At 46.3% G+C, this 25,722-nt stretch overlaps 1 protein-coding gene across 1 annotated transcript in view; it reads right to left on the bottom strand.

Annotated features, from left to right (window-relative positions):
- Positions 1-25,722, bottom strand: part of VWA8 (von Willebrand factor A domain containing 8) — a 154,089-nt gene that overhangs the window by 75,369 nt on the left and 52,998 nt on the right. The window contains exons 20-26 of the mRNA XM_054975104.1: positions 23,114-23,185; positions 21,162-21,238; positions 20,195-20,270; positions 19,257-19,392; positions 18,623-18,742; positions 9,033-9,238; positions 6,210-6,361 (exon numbers count right to left, since the gene is read on the bottom strand). Of these exons, the coding sequence (XP_054831079.1) occupies positions 6,210-6,361; positions 9,033-9,238; positions 18,623-18,742; positions 19,257-19,392; positions 20,195-20,270; positions 21,162-21,238; positions 23,114-23,185 (839 nt within the window). The remainder of the gene's footprint in view (positions 1-6,209; positions 6,362-9,032; positions 9,239-18,622; positions 18,743-19,256; positions 19,393-20,194; positions 20,271-21,161; positions 21,239-23,113; positions 23,186-25,722) is intronic.

The raw sequence follows: 25,722 nt of genomic DNA, 5'->3' as shown, positions 1-25,722 counted from the left end.
ATGTATTCTCCAGGACCCGGTTATTAGCAGGGCTGGCAGGAGACTCCTGGAGTTACTCTCGATGTTCAATCTGTTTGTGCTGAATGGCACGAGCCGGGATATCTCAAAGGGGTCTTTTATATTTATCTCTACCCTACGAGCAAGCACGATAGAATCCACAACAACCAAGCACGATAGATTTTGTGGCAGTGTTGTGGGATCTTTTGGAACAAATTCACTCTTTTGAGGTGAATGTCTCACTACATAGTGATCATAATATGTTGCAAGTGGTTTTAGGCTGCTCGGAAGAAACAATCGGGATACCTGGAAAATCTAAAGGGGATGCCCCAGTGCATAGGAGGCCCAAATGGTCGTTTAACACCCAGAAATTAATTTCCGAGGCTCTACTTAATGATGGAGGCATCCAGGAATTTCCTGATCTAAACAACTGAGGATCCAGATGTGATCCTTTATTATGAGGAAACTGTGAAACGGTTAAAATCCCTATTCCTTATTGGGAGTCCTGTCAAGTCATCTCCTGCCCACCCCCGTACTGAGTGGTTTGACAGAGAATGTGCACAATTTAAACGATATCTGATGAGATGTACTAGGACAGCTAGAAGGGCTAGGGACCCAGAATCTCTTAGGACTCTAGGCAGGAGTCAGTATAAGGATCTCCTGAAAAGAAAAGAAGCAGGTATTTGCTGTGCGTCTATGGATGGAACTTCAAGAGGCGGTGGACAGTAGAAATGAAGGTAGATTTTGGCATCTGATCTCCATTGGCCTTGGATGTCGAGCTTCGGGGAGGGACTCTGGCATCCAGGCTGAGTCCTAGCTTGTGCACTTTTCAAACGTCTTTAGTGGCGTGAGTGAGAATAGTCAGGTTAACTCCTCACCACCCATTTTGACACCCTGGCTGGCAGTTACGGAGTTGAGGTGAGGTCTCTGATTGAATCCTTGCCCAGCGGCAAATCTCTGGGTGAAGATCTGATTCCAGCTGAGTGCTTTAAAACATGTATTGATTGATGGACTCCTCTGTTGATAAAACTTTTCACCCAAATTGATAGATCGGGTAGACTTCCTAGGGGATTGACCACAAGCATCATCGTGCCAATCTATAAGAAGGGCGACTGGAATGATCTGGGCAATTATAGGCCAATTAGTATGCTCCCTATTGCCTCTAAATTGTACAGTAGACATCTAAAAAACACATTAGAGGATTATATCATTGAGAATAACTTAATTCACCCTCTCCAAATTGGATCTAAGAAAGGGCATTCCACCATCGAACACTGCCAAACTTTATGTACACTGGCTTTCGAGGCTACTAGAGGTCCTACAAAGGCCCTTTATGTGGCCTTTATCGATCTGGCCTCGGAGTTTGACTCCTTAGATAGAGGCAGACTATGGCAGAAGCTCCTGAATATGAACATTAATCCCTGGCTAGTCTATTTGATAAGACAGTTACATTGTGATACCACTGTAAAGGTCAAAGTTGCGGGGCGGGGGGGGGAGGGCTTACTTACAGAGGATATCCAAATACAGGAAGGGGTGAAGCAGGGTTGTGTGTTAGCCCCCACCTTGTTTAATCTGTACCTAAATGACTTAGTTGCTGGCTTGGAAGGTAGGGAATTTATGCCCCCAGCCATTGGACAGCAGAAGGTGCCTGCAGATGACATGGTTTTGCTATCCTTAACTAAGATCGGCCTGAGGAGGCTCTTGAATAAATTGGGCGAGTACTGTAATATGGAAGGCTTGCGAATAAATTATGCCAAGTCTAAAGTTTTGGTCTTTAGGAAATGTCCAAGGAAATCTATCTGGAGCATTCTTGGCATCCTGATTGAACAATGCAGCACGTATAAATATCTGGGTATAAACTTTTCTGAAACCCTCTCCTGGCGCCCCCACGTTACATTATTAAAGGCTACTACTGTGAAGAACTTGGGGGCACTACTGAAGTTCTTCTTCTCTAAAGGAGGAGGAATGGTTGACCCAATTCTTAAATTGTTTTGGAGCAAGGTAATCGCAGCAATGTTATATGGCTCAGAGATCTGGGGATGGGAAGATCAGATACTATCTTCATTAGAAACAGTACAGAATTACTCTATGAAATGGATCCTTGCTCTGCCCAAGGGTTCCCCCATGGCTTTAATGAGGGCAGAATTGGGAATTGTTTCCCTGAAAGCCAGGGTTAATGTAAGAATTCTGTCTTATTGGAGGAAAAGTATAAATCAACCACAGGATTCCCTGGGTGCCCAAAGTTTCTGTTTGCTCTTGAAATCCTCCAAGAGACTAGGTGATTACTTGACTTCCATCCAGTTGAATATTCAATTCCTGATGACCTACTGAGTAATAAAAATCAAGTACGAGAATTGAAGGAATGGGTGTTTAATAAGGATGGACTTTTGGATCAGGATGCGGTTGCATGCTGTCTTACGGCACCCCTATTTAAGTCCTTCAAAAGAGACCACTGTAGGTCCCCCTATCTGGAGAAATTAGTCACCCTGGAATCAAGAACTGCTTTCACTTCTTTAAGATTTCAATCTATGTCCTCAATGATCTGTACGGGCCATTTCCTTAGTATCCCTTCCCCCCTTAGATTTTGCCACTGTGGCATGGGGGAAGTGGATGATGTGGTACATTACATTCTAAGGTGCACATGGCATGAATCTCCCAGACAAAGGTTCATTACCCCTATCGTCCCGTGGTATCTCGGTATCTCCGATCTGGACCTGGTTATATTTTTACTTTTGGATACTGATCCCTATGTTTCCAACAGAGTGGGTTTATTTGCGTTAGCAGCAATGAAGATTAGACTGAGCTTGGGTCTCATTGTAAGCTATTGAATTCACTGTCCATTTTCATTTAATTGTATATATTGCTGGGTTTTTTGTTCTATTGTTTTTACTGTATGATTTGTTATGGCTTATGGCTAAGACAATAAACATAAGAGAGACTAAAATAAATGCCAGTCATTTGGTATTATGTGCTGATCACTTGCATTGATGAAGCACTTACTAGAGGGCTGGCTCAAGCCAGTGAAAATGCTCAGTATGCATTTCTCACTGAATATTGGGCACACAACTAGAGCTAGACAAGGAAACCCATTGCAAATGTGAATTCTTAAGAGTGTCAGTCCTCCATGATCAATTTCAATGCTTAAGATTGCCCATCTTCCATTATTGTTTCCCCTGATAGAATCTATTGACTTCATGCATTTTTATTCAGGATATGGAGAAAAAAACTGAACTTTTACAGCACTTCAGCAAATGCGAGCAAGTATATCCTTTTGGAGAACAGAGTTGCATATTGCTAACTGATATTCTATGAATGTCTTCAGGGCACGCACAGATAAGAAAACAGACTCTCATAAGAAAGGTGGCAGAACTCTTAACACACCTTCTCTACTGACTGACTCGTACTAGTAGGCACCTGAGTTTGGGCAAGCACTCAGTTCAACCCTGACTGCCAGAGAACTGCACCTCTGTCATATCGTTTCTACAGTAGCCTCAACATTTTGGAATGCTCTACATAGGCAGGTCTCAGCATGGGGTTTTCTACTGAGGAATTACACAATTTTAAAGTCGACAATGAGGAAACTGAAATTGTTCAAGATTTCCTATTCCTTGGCTCAAGCATCAACCAAAAGGGAGACTGCAATGAAGAAATCAGAATAAGGTTGACACTTGGGAGAGCAGACGTGCAAATACAAGATTCTCTGGAAAAGTCAATAATGCTAGAAAAAGTGGAAGGCAGTAGGAAAAGAGGGAGACCTAAAACTCAATAAAAGAAGCCACATCCTCCAGTATGCAGGATCTGAGCAAGTCTGTTAATGATAGGATGTTTTGGAGGTGTTTCATTCATAGGGTCACCATAGGTCGGAGGTGAATTGACGGCACAGAACACACACACACAAACACACACACACAGAGGTTCGTCCTAACTCTTTTCGTGCTTCCTTTGAAAGCAAATAACTGTTTTTTGGAGGTGTATTTCTGCTGCTTGTGTTTTTAAAGAAAATATGTGCCTCAGAATTGTTTTAACTGATTTTTCTTGCACATTTGAAGGGTTTTGTTCTGCAAACCACTTTGGAAATTTTCTTGAAAGATGTCATATACAAAATTTAAATAATATAAATTGACACACCTTAGACTAAACTTTGGCATGGACCTAAACAGGAGCTTGTCAAAACAACTTCACATTTTATAAAAGTGAATTTATTTTCTGACAGCACAATGTGCAATATCAACAAATACTCTGAGTGCATATGACAGAAAAGCCCCCATTGAAGAAAAAGCTCTGATGTGATTAAAAACACATCACTTACTATGGGCAAAAAGAGGAAAGAATATGCCAGGTTTGAAAAAAAACTACTGCTTTCTCGTTTGCTTGATAACGTACGTAATTCAGTCTGAGGCCCCAGAGCCCTCTTTACAAGACAGGCTCTTCATTAATTCCATTGTAAGGCCAGGGAATGTCATCACCCCTCCGAGTTATTCTGCAATCCCCTGCCATCCTACTGAGCATGGCCGTGTGTGGACTTCCCTTCTTCCCTAAAAAGTTCTCTGTATGTACCCAAAATTCAAACACATCCAATAGGAAACAAAACCTAGCACACGAATTCAATTGTGCTTTGGATCCTAAACTTTGCACAGGATGGGACAATAATAATCCCTAGTTGCTCCAGCTGTGGACCTCCTTCCAGGTAGTTGGTTCTGCTCCCATCCTTGCTGAAATCTCTCCTGCCTTCTGCTCCTGAATTTTTGTCCATCATGGGATTTCAACTCTATAACTGGCTCCAGTTTTGGACCTTCTCCCCAGGAGCCCCCATCTCAGACCAGCTTTTCTGCCTCCTACCCTTGACCACATTGCATCTGGTAAGATCCCACTTCAGAATTAAGCACTGGCGTTGCCCATGGATTCATAGAATCATAGGGTTGGAAGGGACCTCTAGGGTCATCTAGTCCAACCCCCTGCACAATGCAGGAAATTCACAACCTCCCCCCGCCCCCGCAAATGCCCCAGTGACCCCCTGCTCCATGCCCAGAAGTGCAGTGGGAATGGTTTAATAGACTCCAAGCCATTTTCTCTAAAGGTTCGATGCAGGACTTAGAGTATTTTGCCTACCAGAAGCCAAAAAAAAGTTCATCTACCAAGTTTTATCCCACATTTGTATTGTTTGCCAGTTAAGCCAAATAAGTAAGATTGGTATTAGTTTTGGAAATCAACCATTCCTGACAAAGCCTTTCCTCATAAGACCACCCCCCAAAGGTCCATTAAGATCAGTCAATGAAATCTTGCTTAAATTTTTGTCAACCCACAGCATTACACTCCTCCAAACTGCACAGTAGGACCTTTTCTATGAAACTTAAAATTTTAACATTCTAACTTTAGAAATTGTAAGAGTCCTATCACAGGAGTCCTATTAGAACCCAAGTAGGTGCTGCTTTTTAAAAATCTAAAGTTCATTATTAAATATGCTTTTAGGAATGTCTTCAAGGTGTGATTGTGGGGGTGAGTTACGCACTGCCAATTGACTGAGACATTTGGCCAGAGGAAACAACTCTGTCCTTAGCAGAGGTCAAAGTAATGCAACTCTATAAAAACCAGCTTGCCTAACATCACAGTTTTGTGTTTTTGCAGTAGAAAGGGAAATATTTGTTGTTTCTCTGTGCATGGTTTTTGGAATTGGTTTAATGGTTGAAGCTTAATATGATCTATCAAAATAACTTGAATTTCATATTTAAAAAGTAGCATCAAGGGGTGTAAAGTAGCTTATTTCAAGAAATAAGCCAGAATATATCACTTTTGATATGTGGGTGTTGAACATCTGAAAATGTTACCAGTCACAAGTTCTTACTGTTCATACAGATTATGAAAGGATTCTGACAGATTTGTGCAGAATTCAGGGCCATCTCAGTCCCACGTTACAGACAAAATACTCTGGGTTAGCTACTAACTGTAGTGAGAAATTCAAGATAGATAATTCAATTAAGAGAAACTGAGAAAAAACAAATATTTCCTTTTATTAAATTTCATCATACAAATCATTGATATTCATTGATTAAAAATATTTACAATATAAACAATGACTTGTGCAGTATGTGTACATTAATGATGCTGCATAAATAAATAATGGAATAAAATATTAATATTTGGCAACAAAATTTGCTTCAAGCATTCCAGGTTGATCTTAATTAGCAGAAACAAGCAACTCGCGTTAGCCTTACTCCTTGGCAAGCTGTATACTGGTTGGCTTGGCTCCAATCGGTATCCCATGTTTGTGTAAAATCCTAATTAAAATCTCACGCATTTCATTATTGTAGGAGTCAAAATCAAAGACATTCCGAACAACATTCGCAAGTCCTTCCGCTGGAAATTTCTGCAGAGAAAAAAAGAAGAATCATAAGCCGCCACAAACAGAAACTTGCCCCCAGTTTCATATACACCGAGACCCAAAGTGAACAAATGTCCAGATGAACCGGAATGGCTTCTAGCAGGCCCGGCTGCGGCATTCATTGCAAAGGCTATGATGGGGTGTGTGTGTGTGTGTGCGTGCATGACAATAGTGAAGTGGAAGAGAAGCACATGTGCACCTCACAACTTTTTCCACCTCAAGTGTTTCTGGATGAGGTGCATGGATGAAACTGCCCACATCTGCCTGTTTAGTGCCCGACTGAACTTGTTATAACAAATTTGTTTGCCAGATAAAAGATTTTAAGGACCAACTGCCAGCCAGGGTAGAAAGCACTCAGCTGGAAGAAAAGCGTGTTTCGCGTGCAAAGGAGTGCCTTCTACCCTACGTACCAAAACTCAAGAGCCTGTGAAGGTTCCTCCTCCTTTCTTGCTCAGAGGCAGCATCCCTTTGGCAGTCAGAGGCTGGATGGATGGGCTGGCAGCATCCCTCTCTGTGCGAGTTTCCCAGAGCTGCTTCTGGAGGCGGCACCTCAGCTCAGACCCGGATCTGTTGGACTAACCCTTTCCGGTGGAAGAGGCGCACAGCCCTCCCCTCCCCTCAAGTCATGCATGATGTGTTCAGGTCCCCCAATCCACATAGACCTTCACACTTGCTTTAAGGTGAGGTCCAGAGGAATTCGCTGTGTTACTCTGTAGTCGCAAAATAGTAAAGAGTCCAGTAGCACCTTTAAGACTAACCAACTTCATTGTAGCATAAGCTTTCAAGAACCACAGCTCTCTTCGTCAGATGCATCTGTAGCATAAGCTTTTGAGAACCACAGCTCTCTTCGTCAGATGCATCAATGCTGTAGTTCTTGAAAGCTTATGCTACAATGAAGTTGGTTAGTCTTAAAGGTGCAACGAGAGCCCACATCTCAAGTTCATTTTGGCATAACGGATCAACCCACTGGAACAGCAATTGAAACAGGGCAGCATTTTAAGAGAAGACAAACCTCTTGGTCTGATTCAGCACTGCAATTCTTACATTCTTTTACATAAAAGTATAAGAAATATAGTATAAGAAATATAAGAAAAAGTATAAGCAATATAGTGAGGAAGTGATAGCCTTCTTAGTACATCGCAGGTCATACGAGATGGGAAGCAAAATAAACCATATACTTTTGTGAGTCTGACTTTACCTCTTCAGATACATACAACCAAAATCACAGAGGAAAAAGGGTCATTCAGGTGTCCTATCCTGTGCTCACTCCTCATCACTCCCAACCAGCAGCTGGCGTCTGGCCAGGAGGCGTGACCTTTGCCTCCTTGCCTGCAATTCAGTTCTCAGCTTCCGTCTGCGGCGCTCAAAGGGTGGAGGTGAATCTGGAGGGCTGGGGTCAGCTAACTGGGTTTCAGCTGCTGGATCAGAGCTAGAGGGCGTTGGTCCTGCCTCAGCCGTCGGTGGTGCAGGCTGAGCAGCAGGTATTCCCTGCTGGTCAGCTTCTGTTCGCTCCCCTTCCTCTGAGGAGTCCCTTAGCTTCTGGCTGTTCAAGGCTGGCTGCACGGAGCTCCTCTTCCCCTGAGGAGTCCTCACTATCACTCAGCCCTGGCTGACTCACAGCAAATATATATGTAGGTACAGACTGGGAATCCCCAGAACCTGACTGAAGGCAGCTAAGCATTTCAGTTGGCAGCTATCAAACTGAATGGGGCCACACTACCCTAGAGGTCCCACACCGAGAAGGTGCTCGAGATCTAAGTGGAAACCCTCCCCTACCTCTCCCTGCCTGCACGTTCCTTAGCGCTTCTGCCTCTCCCCACACAGCTTCACTTCCAATGGTCAAGGGCAGAAATGCAAAGACCATTGCTGGTGTGGATCTAACAGGAATCGTGTTTGGTGGATGTGAAAAAAAGTAACAAACATCTTTGACAGTCCATTCTAGCTCTTACATCCTGAAGTTATATCTATCTGCCTGATAAGACATGTAGCAGCTCTTCTACCCACCCTCATCCTTGACTGTATACTGGCGATGAAGCAGAAGTCTGAATGCTCCAGGAGGTGAGCATTGTGTGTCTAAGTGTCTAAGAAAAGTGTCTAAGAAAGTGTCTAAGAAAGTGTCTAAGAAAAATATAGACTACACAGAACATTAAAGATGGATGTCTTCTGTACTTGTAAAATTCAGTCTCCGATTTTAAGAGGGTTTCAGAAATCCAATGGAAGCCGCAGAGGAAGCAGCCAGGCCCTGTTCCACTGGGACAGAACCTGGCTGCAGCCCAGGAGCCCTTCCCCCCACTGACACTGCTGACGGCGCCAGAGAGAGGGGAGGCAGCAGCTGGGCAGCCCTTCCTCGGGCAGGAGCCGACTTCACTCGGCTGCAGGAAGCTCCCCCGGCCCGAGAAGCCTTTCCTCCATCCTAAGGAGGTTTCCTCCGATTTCAGTGGCTCTTCCGATGGAGGAAGAGCCCTTGTGGAGAGAGGAAAGCTCCTGAGGCTGGAGGGAGGCTTCCAACTTTGCTTCGTGGAGTGGCAGGACGCAGGCTGGTATTAGCTCCTCTCCTGATCCCCTCCTGTGTTTTTCTTCCCTCATGGGAAATACTTTGAGATGACGTGTGTTAAAAAGCAGGATATAAATAAATCTCTGGAACCGATGTACTTACCTGCAGATGCTTTACTATATTTACTACTTCTCGAGTGGAATAAGGGTAGTTTATTACTCCTTGGTCGGCCAAGCTTCTGAGCTCGCCAAAAGCAGCCACCAGTTTCTGCAGGACTGGCTCGGGAACCTCTGGCCCATATTGCCGGAGCATTGCAAGCTCCGAGCTTGGTTTAGGGTTATCAACTGCATGGCAGCTGAAGATATCTCCTAAAATGAAAGAAGGCAGAGAGACAATTATGTGACAGACAGCCGCAAGTTAAAGGTGACAGCGCATTAACCGTACCTGTTTAAGATGATACAAGGGCCATTTCCACACGCGCGGAATAATGCACTTTCAATGCACTTTAGCAATCCTTTGGAAGTGGATTTTTTGTTCCACACATGGAAAAGCAGTTCCAAATGTTCTCGAAAGAGTATTGGAAGTGGAATATCCAACGTGTGTGGAAGCAGCCAAGGTTCCCCTGTGATTGTGCTGCCACCAACTAACATGGCTACCCCTTGGTCATTTGTTTGAACAGAAGATTTTTTAAAAAGGTACAAATTTTTCAAGTCTAGGTGAAGTGGGAATCCCAGGATTGTCCATTCCTTTTCCTCTGTTGAAGTCACGTCTCTGTTTCTCCACCAGAGGCGTGAATGAATAACCTTTGGCCTTTCTCCCTCTTGGAATAAACAAGAGATTCATTATCTTCAGTAGGTGCCTACTCCACAACCCCACAGCACCTTTATTTAAAATAATGCAAAGGTTCTAGTACGTATAGGAGTCAGCTAGTTGTTCAGTACCATTATTAGGCATGCTGCCAAGTCCAAAGAGAAACCCACCAGCTGAATATTGCTAAAAAGAGACACCATGTTTTGTAGCCAGTCTGTCCCAGGTTTACCATGGTACCTTTGCTTACAAGATCAGGAAGCAGAGACAGAAAAGATCATGAAAAACAGGGTTGCCCTTACTTGTAACTGTTATTCATCGAGTGTCTTCTGCACAGGCATACAATCGGCCTGCAGGTGCGGCCCCAATGTGGGACTGCACACAGAAGAATGACAGCGAACACGAAACCCTCTCTCCTGTTTAGATTTTTAAACCACTGTTTTGCTGCTTGGCCAGCACAATCGTTTGTATTCCCAATCCTTTATCTTAATCCCAACACACTTTGTTTGCAACAATTTCCCCCAGAGGAACTTAAGACCGACTGACCCATGAGAAAGACAAAATGTTCAAGGGACAACCACAACCGAGGGTGCCATGATGGCCTCCTGCGACCAGCCCTCCGATCAGCCCAGTGACTTGGAGGGGCAGAGGAGGAGTCTGAGAAACCAAAGCCAGGGGACCAGCAGGATCTGGGAGGGCTTGGCGCTGCAGAGGCCCCTGCCCACCATGCTCCAGCAACACCAGAGGCCCCCCTGCCAGCCAGAGCCTGACATCAGCCTCAGAGGGAACTGTTGGGCCTCTACCAGCCAGGACACGAGCCCTGGCCTGCAGCCCCCCTCAGGACCCGCTCCCACTCGACAAGAGCGGTGTGTTATGCTAAAGGGATATCGAACAGGCCCTTAGATATCAGCTTGGCCTTTGAATTCACCCTTTTGTCACAGGTCTCGGTAAAGCAGATTTCTTCTCAGGATGCAGAAGCCATAGAAGGGGCCTGGCAGAGCCATCGGTTTAAACTGTCATCCTGTGAGGAAGAAACGTGTCTCCTTCCAGCCTTTCGGTCAGATCATAAAAACCGGGACTCTAGGGGGCGCTGGTGGGCTACGTGCTTTGGGGTTAGCCTCGCCATGGAGTCTGGAAAGGCCATCCTGACTCAAAAGAAGTGGGGGGGGGGTCCCTCCTCTCCAAGGAAAGTTTTTAAAAAGCTCTGAAATCTTTTGTGAGGTGCAGTCCATCTGCCACGGAGAAAGGGGGGGAGGTGGAGGAGGCTTGTCCCTACTCCCAGAGCCTTCAACAAGTTGTGCACCCATCCTGATGGATGCTCAGGTATCTTCGTAGCTCTCAAGCACTGTAGCTAGACATTTGTGATTTTCTTTCACTTTTCATATTAGCGGTCCTCTTAATGTGCTATATCTTCCTATATATTGTGTGTTCTCTGTTTTCTATATTGTAAGGAAATCCAATGTCAGGTTCAGAAGGCTGTATTGTACTGCTTTGCTTAACCGACTCCATTTTTAATCCTTTCAGTGTCTAAGTGCTCTCTTCACAGGTGCCAAGGTTCCCAGGCAGCTATATCACAGAAGAGGATTGTTTTGGCTACCGACGTTCCACCAAGAACCGGCCTTGGGAAACTTTCGCTATCCTGACTTCAAAGGGGTTGTTTTGAGAACTATGGGGGGAGGTTGGGCCTGCTGGGATCTGTTACTTTGTACCTCATGCTTTGCCAGTCATTGGTAACAATGCACGTGTACCATCCTGAATATTGTATTCAGGCTAGTGGACTATAATGAACTATTTCTTCAGTAAAAGCCTTTTGGAAACAATGGACTGTTGTCTGATTGCAGGAGGTAGTCCGGAGTAAGGACATTATCTAGCCACAGTTCTGACATTTTGTTACCAATCACCTTTTCCAATGCCTAAGCCGGATCAAACGGACTCCAAAGCTGTCCCAGTCAGGGATCCTTTGTTTGACCTGTATGCCTTTCCCGGCTCTCAAGGTTTGGAAGTCCAAGAACCTGTACCGCGAGGAGACGGCTCCTCGGTTACAACGATTTATACCCTCGCTCCCAGCAGCGCTGATACACGGCCTAGAGCCACAGCCGCACCACTTTTCTCCTTGCCCACCCCGACGCAGTGGGGCGCAAGACCAAGGGAAACGAGGGACCGGAGGGCCAGCACGATGTTCACGCAGCTGCAGCTGGATAGTCGACGCAGTTTGGAATCCATACCCGAACAAACCGGTGGCCGACCGTGGCTGTTCTGGAACAGGACGACCGAACAAACGGAATGGGAAACGTCCCGCCGTGGCGCCCTGAGTTGGGATTATGCGGAAGTCACCCCGTGGTCGGGGCAGCAAGATGTAAGTGAGCACCAATGGGTGCAGCTCCAGAGCCGAACGATTGCCATTGATTCAGGAATATCAGCAATCACTGGCCTGACAAAAGGAGTTTTAGCCGCGAGATCTCAAGAGGAACAAGGGGTAGAAGCACCCTTGCCGTGGCAGCAGACGCTAACCACGGGACCGCCGCCCGAAACTATGCAGACCTCACAGACTGCTGGAGCTGTGGGGTACACAGAACTACGGGAGGAGGAAACCACGGATAGAGTGCAGCTGTTGGAGAACAGACTCGTAAATATGGAAGAAAGTTTGGCAAATGCCATCCACCTGCTTTCAGTGCTAGTGGCGGGGGACAGAGGCCGTGATCTGCCAGCTGGTCTACCTGACATCAGCCAAAGTTTGTCTAACCTGAAAAATCAACTGTGGCCGCAACAGCCACCAGAAACGGGAGACGAGGATTCTGTCACCGGGGAAGGACCCTGCCCAGAAGATCCATGTCCAGATGAACCCCGTCCCGAGCAACCGGTTACACCAGGAGACGACGGCGCCGACGGGGGAGGTGGAGAACCGTGTCCGGAAGACCCTCGTCCCGATCGCCCTATCACTCCGGCTGGCAGTGGGACTGGAGGAGGAGGGGGAGAACCAGGACGACCGCTAGAGCCAGCTTCCCCGATAGTCCCACCACCCACGACACAAGCAAACCAGCCCCCAAGCCTACCGGGAGGAACCACACCACCGGTCGTCCCAGGAGCGGGTAGGCCTCTACAGACACCGGGGCCGCGAGGGGATACGATTCCTCTCCAACCCATCTCTCCTCACCCACCTCCGTTGCGGCTGGCTCCCACTCCCCTTCAACCAGTGCCAGGAGGCCTACCGCGGGGGCGGCCGACACCTTTCCGGCCAGCACCAGTGCATCCGGCACCGAGAGGACCTCCCCAGCCAATTCCGGGAGTGCCTTTACTGCACCAACCTCAACCCTACCCTCAGCAACCTCCGCCACAGCTACCGCCAATGCTGCGACAGCCTCCTTTACAACTCGCTCCGCTCGATGTCTACCCAATGCCAGCACCAGCTCCCAGACAAGATCTTCCCATGGGATGGGTCAAACTGGACGCTACGTTTGATGGAGACCCTTCCAAATTGGGATTCTTCCTGGTACAAGTAGTACAATTTTTCAATCGATGGGGGCATCTTTTCGGGAGTGAGGCCAGTCAAATAGAGCATCTGGGATCACGTCTCCAAGGTAAAGCAGCCGACTGGTATGTGGGACTCTATAACGTGGGGGCCCCTGAGTTAGATACACTCCAAGGGCTAGTGGATGCAATTCGAGCCCAATATGAAGACCCCCTAGAAGAAACTAGGGCCCGAACGGAATTGCAGGCTATTAGGCAAGGCAGCATGTCGGCTAGAGACTATGCCACAAAATTCCGACAGCTCGCTGCCAAATGCCCAAGGTGCGAAGAGTCTACCAAGATTATTTTATACAAACAGGGTTTAAACCCTAAGTTGTTGGACAGAGCCCTCATGCAGGATAACCCTCCTACGCTGTTAGGGTGGATACAATTGACCTGCGAAGTAGAAAACCGCCTGCTAGAAGTTCGTCTAGTGGAACAACACCAACAACCTCCGGGCCAAAGACGCTCCTCCACTCCTGTCCGAGGGAGCCAGGGGGCTGGATATGCTACTCGTGGAGCAAGAGATGCTAGATGGCAACAAGGGCTGTGTTTGCAGTGTGGCCAAGGTGGTCATTTTGCGGCGCAATGCCCATATCGGCCTGTGCAAAGACCTCTGCTCCAACTAAGGCGCCCAGCCCCCGCAGCCTACCCGGCGCCACCGCGCCCTACTCCAGCTCCAAGAACCGCGAGAGGTAGAGGAGCGTCAAGGAGGAACCCCCCTGAAAGAGGACTAGAATTGGAAGAAGTTATGGAATACAATCCGACAGCCCTAACAGGGGGGGAGAATCCAGAGAGCCCCGCCTCGGGAAACGAAATGGATCTGTCGTAAAAGGACCCAAACGGCAGATCAAACCTCAGTCAGTTCCGGTTCCGAACCGACCCCCTGGGTCCATTCTCTTCATACCAGTAACTTTGGTGAATCCTGACAAGAAAATGCACATCCGCATACAAGCCCTAATGGACTCGGGCTGCTCCAGAGACATTATTGCACCAGCTCTAGTAAACGGACTAGTGCTTCCTGTGAAAGATCTGGAAATACCCGTAATTTTCGAGCAAATGGATGGCACTAACATGAATCCAGTTACTACCGAAACCACTCCGGTCATAACCGGCATGGGGCAACATTGGGAAGTAAGATCATTCGTCATTAGTGCCACGGCGAAATACCCCTTGATCCTGGGAAGCCGGTGGTTATGCGATCATAACCCTTATATCAACTGGGCAGAGGGAAGCATCACGTTCACCCATGAATCGTGCAAAAATCATCGTTGGAATCAAAACTGGGGTATTAACCCTACTATGACTGAGCCTGCTCTCCTCACCCAGGAAGAAATTAACCAAATACCCAAGCAATATACCCAAGTACACCCAAGCCTTCACAGAGGAAGAAGCTAATACTTTACCTCCTCACAGGAGGACGGACTGTGCCGTGGAAATATTACCAGGCGCCTTGCTGCCCAAGGGCCGTCTATATCCCATGAGCCCTAACGAAAGAGAAGAGCTCCGCAAGTTCATAGACCTGAATCTTCAAAGAGGATTCATTCGCCCGGCTAACAGCCCCCACGCAGCGCCAGTGCTTTTCGTCAAAAAGAAAGACGGGGGCCTAAGACTGTGCACGGACTTTAGGGGACTCAACGCGGTCTCCTCCAGCAACGCCTACCCAATCCCGCTCATCAGGGATCTACTCAACGTCGTGGCTCAAGGTAAGGTCTTTACGAAATTAGACTTAAAAGACGCTTACTTCCATGTCCATATCCGAGAGGGGGATGAATGGAAAACCGCTTTTAACACGCCCCTCGGCCAATATGAATATTTGGTTATGCCATTTGGCCTGGCCGGGGCCCCTTCGGTTTTCATGTCCATGATCAATGAAGTGCTGCATGAATTTCTATACAAAGGCGTTGTAGTGTACCTAGATGATGTGTTAATCTATTCGGAGACTGAGGAGGAACACGTGGACCTTGTAAAAAGAGTCTTAACCACTCTCATGAATAACAAACTGCCCATTAAGCTTTCTAAGTGTGAGTTCCACAAAACAGAACTCACTTACTTAGGCTACTGCATTTCCCATGAGGGCTTGAAAATGGATCCAGGCAAAATACAAGCTGTATTAAATTGGCAAACCCCCGCGACCCGCAAAGAATTACAATCCTTCTTGGGCTTTGCCAACTTCTATAGAGAGTTCATTGCGAACTTCGCTCAAATCACACTCCCCCTAACCGAACTGTTAAAAACCAAAGACAAGGGGGACCAAGCTAAAAAACCAAGTGCAAAATTGTCTTGGACGCCTGACTGCCAAACAGCGTTCCATCACCTCAAAACGCAGTTTGTTTCAGAGCCAGTTCTACAGCACCCCGATGAAAATCGCCCCTTCATAGTGCAGGTCGACGCCAGCGACGCTGCAATTGGGGGGGGTGTTGCTACAGCGGGGGGCGGATGATAAACTCAGACCCTGCGCCTTCCTCTCCAGAAAGTTTTCAGAGGCGGAAAGGAATTGGAATGTTTGGGAAAAAGAGGCCTTTGCTGTATAAGCGGCTCTCACTACCTGGAGACATTGGTTAGAAGGAGCCCGTCATCCGTTCGAGGTCTGGACGGACCATAAAAATTTAGAGGCCCTACGCAGCCCTCGCAGGTCAAACGCCAAGCAATTGAGATGGGCAGAATACTTCTCCAAGTTCGATTTCACTTTAAATTTTCTCCCCGGCAAAACCAACTTCTTGGCCGACGCTCTATCACGCATGCCCCAACACAAAAGCAAAAGGGAGGAGACAATTGACACAGTCTTTTCGCCTACGCAATTAGGGGGCGTGGTGACCACACGCAGCCGCACAACCCTATCCCCTCAACCCGATCAAGGGTGGAGACAAAAACTGAAAGCTGAAGTGGAGAAGGAGGGGGAGGATGTGCCCAAAGACAGACTGCAACGTTCCGATCAAGGGGAATGGCTTTGGGGAGATCGTTTCTATGTACCCAAGAGTTTAAGAAAAGAAGTTTTGCAACGTTGTCATGATGCTCCCACGGCGGGGCACTATGGGTACTTGAAGACGCTTCACTTAGTGCAACGCCAATTTTGGTGGCCGGGCATGCGCAAAGACATCTCCCAATATGTAGCGTCTTGCCCCGTTTGTCTCAGTGCCAAATCCTGAAAAGGCAAACCTCCAGGACTCTTACAGCCGTTAGAAACGCCAAGTAGACCGTGGGAAATAATCTCTATGGACTTTATCACTGACTTACCCCCCTCAAAGGGGCACAACTGTATTTTAGTCGTGGTTGATTTGTTCTCCAAGCAAGCTCATTTTATACCTTGCACCACAATCCCCTCTGCTAGAAAACTAGCTGACATCTTCCTAAGAAACATTGTACAACAACCATTGTAAAAATACATTCTTTTCCATCCAAGGTGATCTCGGATCGCGGCGGACAATTCGTTGCCAACTTCTGGCAGGAGCTTTTACAACTGCTGGGCATTGAACAAGGTTTGAGTTCAAGCCATCACCCGGAAACAGACGGACAGTCGGAAAAAACTAATCAGATATTAGAGCAATTTCTACGCTGTTACATTAATTTCAAACAGGATGATTGGTTTGACTTGCTCCCCTTGGCAGAGTTTTCATATAATAACAGCGTACACGCTTCCACGGGGGAAACTCCCTTCAAAGTCGTCTATGGCTTCCACTTCAAGCCATTCCCGTTTGAAGCGCTCCCCCCTCCTATTGCAGTTTCCAAAGACGTCACCGAGTGGTGGGGGGAGGCAGCCCAACAATGGACTCAAATTAGAAAACACCTCATCAAAGCCAAACAGGATTACAAAAAGTATGCTGACCGCCACCGTGCGGCGGAATGGGAATTGCAACCTGGTGATCTCGTTTACCTTTCTACAAAGAATCTGAAAGTAACCCAAACCAGCCACAAGCTAGCGTTAAAGTACCTGGGACCTTTTCCTGTTCGCAAAGTAATCAACAAAGTGACTGTTGCCTTGGATTTACCAAAGAATTTACACCATGTACATGATACCTTCCATGTTAGTTTATTGAAAAAAGCCCCTTCTGCAGACCAGTGGCACACCCGTGCTCCTCCCATCCCTACGTTAATTGATGATCAAACCCACTATGAAGTTCAACAAATATTGGACTCTAAAATAAAACGAAATCAGTTGTTTTATCTCATCAGATGGAAGGACTTTGACTCTGGGTTCGATGAGGGGGTGAATTCTGTACATGTACATGCTCCTAGATTAGTTAAAGCATTTCACTCTCGTTACCCACATAAACCTGGGGGGGGGGGCATCTTAGAGGGGGCAGAATGTCAGGTTCAGAATGCTGTATTGTACTGCTTTGCTTAACCGACTCCATGTTTAATCCTTTCAGTGTTTAAGTGCTCTCTTCACAGGTGCCAAGGTTCCCAGGCAGCTATCTCACAGAAGAGGATTGTTTTGGCTACCGACGTTCCACCAAGAACCGGCCTTGGGAAACCTTCGCTATCCTGACTTCAAAGGGGTTGTTTTGAGAACTATGGGGGGAGGTTGGGCCTGCTGGGATCTGTTACTTTGTACCTCATGCTTTGCCAGTCATTGGTAACAATGCACGTGTACCATCCTGAATATTGTATTCAGGCTAGTGGACTATAATGAACTATTTCTTCAGTAAAAGCCTTTTGGAAACAATGGACTGTTGTCTGATTGCAGGAGGTAGTCTGGAGTAAGGACATTATCTAGCCACAGTTCTGACAATCCAATACAGATCTTTCTTTGGTTAAGAAGAAGTTGTGACAAAAGCTGTTTTCACCTACTGCTCAGCCTTTTGCCACCACTTTGTGCATACTCAGAGGTTCCCCAGTGTCCAAACGGCTGGTGAGTGAGGCACCCTGTACGGCGGGTGGTGGCAGGGAATGAAGGGACTGTGGCCAGGAGGGAATGAGAAGCCCACCCCCCTTCCGTCATAACAAGCGGCTTTGGCAGAAGGCCTGGGCTGAAATCCCAGAACGGCTCCACATACTCCCTCCCGGCCTGGACCCAGAACAGGGCACAACGAGCAGTACTTCTTCGCAGGATCCCGACCAAAGTCCAGTCCCAGAAGCCTCCACGCCTGCCACCAGATGCAGCTGAGCCAGACTGCCTCCCCGGCCTATTTAGGCTGAAACTTGAGAAGGCTTCCTTGCTGGAATAACCTGTCCACTAGGAGCAAGCCCTGGGCTTCAGCCCCCAGCCCATGCTCCTGAGACTAGCCAGCCAAGCCAGAGGCCTTATTCCAGGCAAGTCTAGACCCAACCAGCCTGCAGAGTGCAGGAAAGAGGGAACCTCTGAATTGAAATACTGAAAGACAACAACAAAATCAAGATTGCTTCCACTGTATCTTTTCTGCCAGGACAGCTAGTAAAACAAACCTGGCATTTTCAGTGCTCAGTTCCAAAAAAAAAATAGTGATTGTTCCGCTTACCCAGTGTTCCAAAAAAGTCGTTACCCAAGAAAGGAAATCCAGGTCTGTTGGCTAAGACGATCATCCTAAAATCAGGATGAATGACAATTACATTCTCTCTCCCATTTACACTAGCAGGATCTGCAAAGAACACAGATTTGCAATCAATATTTTCAGTTCTGCAAGGCAGTTTAAGTACCTAAATGAGGCCTATTGGAAGGAAGGCTCTACGATGCCCGCTATAGCCCAGTGCCCAGGAGGACCTGATGCCCACGTGAAGCCGTATGCAGAAGGGACACGCCCCCCCCCATCACAGCACGACTGGAGGTGACACCATGAGACTAAGAAGAAGCAGGAGGAGCTGCCCTCGAGCCTGGCAGCGAGCATGGAAGTCCTCGTGGGCGCCAAGCCCTGGATGCGCTTCTGCTGTTTTTTGATAGCCTGCACTTCGATTTTCAGTGCTTTGTTTTATTTTACAGTGTAAGATACAACTGATAGAAAAATTATACATACATAACAATAAACACCGGCATACAGAGTGCTGCTCAAGGTGACCCAGGACAGTCCAACAGGGCCCTCCTGAGCAGAGTTTCATCCTTCTAAGCCTGGCAGGCTGTGGCTCTGCTGGGAGACGGCAGTTTGCAGAGCTACTTACTGGCAACAAGGCGCCGTCCATCTGACAGAATCATTTCTCCACTTTCCACTAAAGTTTTTAAAATGCAGGTGACATTGGTTGGTGCCTTGTCCGCCTCATCAATAACTAAAATATGGCCCAACTTGACAGCTTTCACCTGGAAAAAAGTATTTAGGTATATCACACAGAAAAAAGGAAACTGTGCCATCAAACCTACAAGGCCTTTAACAGCAATTAAAATTTACATTCTGGCTATTAATGTGCCAAAGGTGCAGAAGCGTGAAAACAAACAAAAATTGTGCTTCATGCCTACCTGACACCTGTGAATTTCAGAAGCAGTGATACCAGAGAATGCTCACATTTTCTGAGGTAAGTAAAAGTGAGGCTCACCACAAGGGATAAAAAGGGGTTATTCCACTAACAGGAAAGGGAGAATGAATTTTACAGTCTGGTGCCACTGGCCCTTAGAAAATCACCTTCATGCGCCTATTTTATCTATCAATCACCAAACATTTCTGCAATATAAGATGCACTAGGTTAGGCAGCAGAATGTATTGTAAGAGATAGCCTGACATGAGGGAGAATGGCTTCTTTTGTTGGGGTGGCATGAGAAGGGCTACAAATGCATTTTCTGGGCTGAACTTATTAAGGGCTGGGGCTCAGGCATCTAAATTCAGATACACCACGTGTGGGGAAAAGAGAAATATGAGTACTGCGGGATAATGTTCTGCTTCCTCAGAATTTGAAATAGGATGTGAAAAAATGAATTATGTCCTACGTGTCCCAACTTAGCTCCTCTGTACCAGTGAGGGCTGCAATTCATATTCTGAAAACAACTTAAGGATTTTTATCATTGGAGTATCAAGCTGTGAGCCAAAATAGACAAAGTTCAAGATCTGGGCCCTTCAACTTCCTATACGGAAAATCTCCAATATAAGCTATAATCACAGGCAACTTACGAGTGGAGAATCTTCATACACAATAAGGCCGTCTTTAACAGAAGGCTGCAGCGTAAGACTTTGTACGGTGGTATCTCTAAGACAAAGAAAAACACAGAGGCTTTATGCAAAAGCAAATGGAGGGGGTGGGGAGCAGTTAAGGACAGAAATCCTGCCCAGAAGCAGCTTTAACTAGAGGGCAAGGCTTAATACATCAAACTAGGATATGTCGTAAACACACTCAACCACAGACGACTCTGAACTTTAAGGAAGTGTGGGACATAAATCATCATAATAGAATCGGGAAAAGGAATATAAATTACTTTCATTATGGCTTCTTTACTTGCTTGAGTTGACTACGAACATTTCCATGTGCCATTCCCTCCTCACCCACAAAGTGCAATTGACAACTTTCTGGTTAGGGAAAATTTCAATCAAGCTTCAATTTGCTGTTCCATTTGAATGCTTGAGGAAATTGGAGTTTGTTTCCTTCTCACAAACTGGGATTCCAAACCAGGGTTTCAAAGCCAGGAAGCTGCATTCACGGGCAGTCTCCAGTTACAGCAGCAACCAGACAGAGACCTGCTGAGCTTCAGGGATGGGAGTGAATATCCTGGGTGCCTGGAGGCCAGCTTACAGGAATGCTCACTCGTGAAATGTCTTGCCATTGTTTCTGAGGTGCAAGTCATGTCAAGAAGGGGCTGTGGGCAAGCTGGAGTTCTGTAATAATAATAAAAGCGGCATCAGTAATGGATGTCTTGATGGATGTGGATTTGGGTGGGCTATGTTCTGGGAGAGCCAAGTTCAAATCCCCACTCTGCCATGGAAGCCTGCTGGATGGCCCTTGGGCCAGTCACACACTCTCAGCCTGCCCTACCTCACATGGTGGCTGAGAACACTGGAGGCCACTTTGTGTCCCTGCTGGGGAGAAAGGTGGAGTATACACGAACAAAACAAACGGCAAAGAATTAAGTCATACATCTCTTACCTATGCAGCTGCAAATATTCTCTTGGTCTGTTTAATAGGTGAAGGAATCTGTCAACAACCTTGTTTTTCCCCACGCCCTGCAAAGGCAAAGAGCACACTTATCCATGTCATTAAATTAACAGAACATACTTTAAACTTTTTCACAGCCAAGGATAATTCAGCCCCACCATAAGACTGTTTCATATGAAGGAGGTGATGCACAAACAGCTTCAGCTGGCTCAGCTCCAATGACATGCCAGCAAAGACAGACCCGGCCAGGATGTTCCCGGGCCATCCCCTCACAAGTGCAGAACAATCACCTTTCACTAGCAGACTCCCATCAGCATTCTTGGCAAGGTGGCAGCCAGACCACCATTAACCCCTTAACCCCTCGCTGCCTTGGGTTAAGCATGTACATCTAGACTTCTCCTTACGTCCTGTTTTCCTGGAAGATCCCACCCCTGTAAGTGCTGGCTCACACAGCTACGATGATGTTCTAGTTGACCATAAATTTTATTTGTCCGGGTTCAGTTTCAGTTTGTTTGCTTTTAGCCAATTGACCACAGCTGTCAGGCAGCTATTTAAAAACTGTACTGCATCCCCAGGGGATTTGGATTGAGAGATACAGAGCTGGGTGTCATGCATGTATTGATGACGTCCAATTCCAGCTATTAATGACTTCTCCTAAAAGCTTTACATAGAGGTTGATAACATAGAGGGTAACACTGTGCCCTGTGGAACCCTGAAAGATAAAACCCACTTTGGAGATAGCTGGTCTCCCACAGCAACCCTTCGAGTCTGTTCCTTGGGAACAATTTAAACCATTCCAGGGCACATCCCTTAATACTTCCTTCTGCCTCCAGGTGCCTCAACAGGATGCCGTGGTCTACTGTATCAAAGGCTGCAGAGAGATCCTGGAGGAACAACAAGGAAGCACAGCCCATGTCGCTGTTCAGGTGGGGCTCATCAGCTAAAGCCTCCATCAGTGCTGTCTCTGACCCATAGCCCAGCCTGAACCCAGACTGAAAAGGGCTCAGAGCATCAGAGCTGAGTAAGAGGACCTGGCGATGATCTGCTATGGCTGTCTCAATAACTCTGCCCAGTAAAGGGTAGGTTAGAGGCTGGCCGATAATTGGCCACATCATTTTTGGCAAAGGATTTTTTTTTAAAGTAGGGGGATATGACCGCCTCTTTGAGTGGCTGAGGAAAGGTGCTGTGAGTTAGTTACTGATTTATGATAGACATCAGGGGCTCACTAATGTGATCCTTACATGATTTCAGTAGCCAAGATGGGCAACAATCCAGTGCACAAGTAGTAAATAGATCAGATAATGTATTAGGCATTTGTTCCACCTAACAGCTGAGATCCAGATCAGAGTACATTTCAGCAAAAAACCTTGCAAATGTGTTATAACTTATTGTTTATTCTTGAGACTAAAGTTTCAAATTGAGGATTCAGAAGATGTCAAGATATATAACATTTAAAACATTTAAATGACTCTTTGAAATGCATGTGGAACACCGATTAAGAAGGAAATCTGAGATCAGGTTGATTCTGCACTAACTGAAACTTGGATGGATAAAGAAGAATTCACATCTCCCGAAGAGTACAAAAAATACATGGTACACCCTGGGCTACTTTTTTAGGGTTCCACAAGGGCTTACGACTGAGTAAAGGTACTTCCTGAGCCCCGGTTCTTGGCTCCCACTTATTCCGTGGGGCTGACATGTCTTGGAATGCTTGGTGCTCTTGCCCCCACTCCACAACATTTAACTGGGGAGGGTCCATTTGTTATAGCCAGACACAAAAGAAGATTTTTGTCATCAACAATACAAGCAGGTCAACCCATTGGAAAACATTGTTGCAAATCATATTGGTAACAAACGCTAACCAGTAGTAGTGCGCAGTTTTCTAAAGACTACATCAAAGCAAAAACATCTTAATGAGCAACGAGGCTGTGGATTACTCTCACCTGGTTGCCAACTAACAGAAGATGCTCCCCAAGTAAGAAGTCTTTTAGCATATCTTCCATCACCATCATATGCTAAAAAGAAAGGGACACAGTTTTGTGAAATTCATTTCTCAAAGGAGAGGCTGGAATACAATTACTACTGTTCTATGCGTTTCACTGAGGCACAGTATTAATATTCAGTTGTAAGGAAGCAGGAATATTTTTTCCCTTATTTATGTAATCACAGAATCACAGAGTTGGAAGGGACCATACAGACCTTCTAGTCCAACCCCCTGCCCAATGCAGCCTAAAGCATCTCTGACAAAGCATCTCTGACCAATATTCATCCAGCTTCTTCTTGAAAACTGCCAGTGAGGGGGAGCTCACCACCTCCCTAGGCAGCTGATTCCACCTTTGAACTACTCTGATCAGGAAAAAGTTCTTCCTAACATCCAGCCGGTACCTTATTGCACGTAATTTAAGCCCATTGCTTCGAGTCCTACCCTCTGCTGCCAACTGGAACAGCTCTTTGCCCTCCTCCAAATGACAGCCTTTCAAATATTTAAAGAGAGCAATCATGTCCCCCCTCAACCTCCTCTTCTCCAAACTAAACATTCCCAAGGCCCTCAGCCTTTCCTCGTAGGGCTCAGTCTCCAGACCCCTGATTATTCTCGTCGTTCTCCTCTGCACCCTCTTGATTTTGGCCACATCCTTTTTGAAGTGAGGCCTCCAGAACTGCACACAATACTCCAGATGTGGCCTGACCAAGGCAGTATAGAGAGGGGCTATGACCTCCTGCGATTTCAACGCTATAGCTCCTTTGATATAACTCAAGAGTTTTTTGCCACCGCATCACAGACTGCTCATATTCAGTTTACAGTTCACTCTTACCCCAAGATCTCTTTCACATATACTACTGCCCAGAAGTGTATCCCCCATCCAGTATTTGTGCTTCCCATTTTTGTGGCCCAGATGTAATACTGTGCACTTGTCTTTGTTGAATGGCATCCTATTCACAGCTGCCCACTTCTCCAGAGTATTCAGGTCTTGTTGAATTTTAATTCTATCTTCTTGGGTGTTTGCTACCCCTCCCAATTTGGTATCATCAGCAAATTGAATGAGCAGCCCTTCCATTCCTTCATCCAGATCATTGATAAAAATATTGAAAAGTACCGGGCCCAAAACCGAGCCCTGCGGCACCCCACTGGACACCTCCCTCCAATCTGATGAAATGCCGTTGACCACCACTCTTTGAGTGCGGTCCTCCAACCAGTTCCCTATCCACCGAACTGTCCTACGGTCCAGTCCTCCCATCCTAGAATCGAACTCCCTTTTAAAGCTGTCTGTGCTCATGGCCATCGCTCTTTTTGTCAGATGCATCTATTTTGCGACTACAGACTAACACGGCTAACTCCTCTGGCTAGGAAACCACCCAATCCCACCCAATTCTTTTGCTGAATCTAACCCTGTGTATGCCAAAGCAACTGTTTAAAAATTACTGCAAATATCCAAGAGATTATGCAGTTGGGTAGTAATTGGACAGAACTACAGATGAAGTTTTAAAGTATTTCTTGCATTTCGTTGGAGAGACTGCCCTAACCTGGACAGCCCAGGCGAGCCCAATCTCGCCAGATCTCAGAAGGTAAGCAGTGTCAGCGTTGGTTAGTAATTGGATGGGAGACCTCCAACGAAGACAAGAGACAAGCAACGGGAAGCCACCTCTGTTAGACTCTTACCTTGAAAACTCCACCGGGGTTGCTATAAGTCAGCTATGACTTGAAGGCACTCTCCATCTACTACTACTACTTAGACAAAGATGGAAACTCTTGTTCCCAAATGTCTTTAATCAAAAGTATAATTCCCAACGTACCAAAACAATTTTACAACTCTAAAACAAATGCACAATTTTTAGGACCACAGCAAATATTTTATTCATTTCCTTTATTTATACCTCACCTTTCTCTCTAATGGGGAACCAAAGCAGCTTACATCATTTTTCTCTCCTCCATTTCATCCCCACAAGAACCCTGCGAGGTAGATTAGCCTGAGAGTGTGCCACTGGCTCAAGGTCACCCAGTGAGCTTCCATGGCAGAGTGGGGATTCGAACCTGGGTCCCCCAAAATCTAGTCTGACATTCAACACTACACCACACCGGCTGGTCTATCTTACAAGGGATTTTCTAGGGTTTCCACCCTGTTACTTTGTTATTGTGCTAGGATTAAACTGGATGGGTGCCTTCCCAGCAGGTTAGTCTAAATGTTCTGAGGAGGTACCTGACTGGTGGCAGCTGGTTTACCTGTAGCAAACTACATGGCACCCAGGTGATCTAGCAACTCAGAAAATGACTGTGGTTTTTTGCTGACTCATACCTGATTGTGAGAGCAAGAGTCACTGAAAATCCACCTATCTTTGTGAGCATTCAATAATTGCCGGGGTGACCAAAGATCTCTGAACAAGCACATGAGAGTCTACAAACAACATAGGAGTTTTCTGAAGATCAGTTTCAAAATGAATTCCAGATAGCTATCTGTCATGACTGTGTTATTGGCTGAATGTTATATTTGTGTGGTTTGCCGTTCTGATACACATTTTTATCACACAGTTGTATAGTTGGCTGAAGACATTTATA

The sequence above is a fragment of the Eublepharis macularius genome, chromosome 3, assembly GCF_028583425.1.
Source record: "Eublepharis macularius isolate TG4126 chromosome 3, MPM_Emac_v1.0, whole genome shotgun sequence".
NCBI classification, from domain to species: domain Eukaryota; kingdom Metazoa; phylum Chordata; class Lepidosauria; order Squamata; family Eublepharidae; genus Eublepharis; species Eublepharis macularius.
This window is presented reverse-complemented; position numbering and strand designations above follow the sequence as displayed.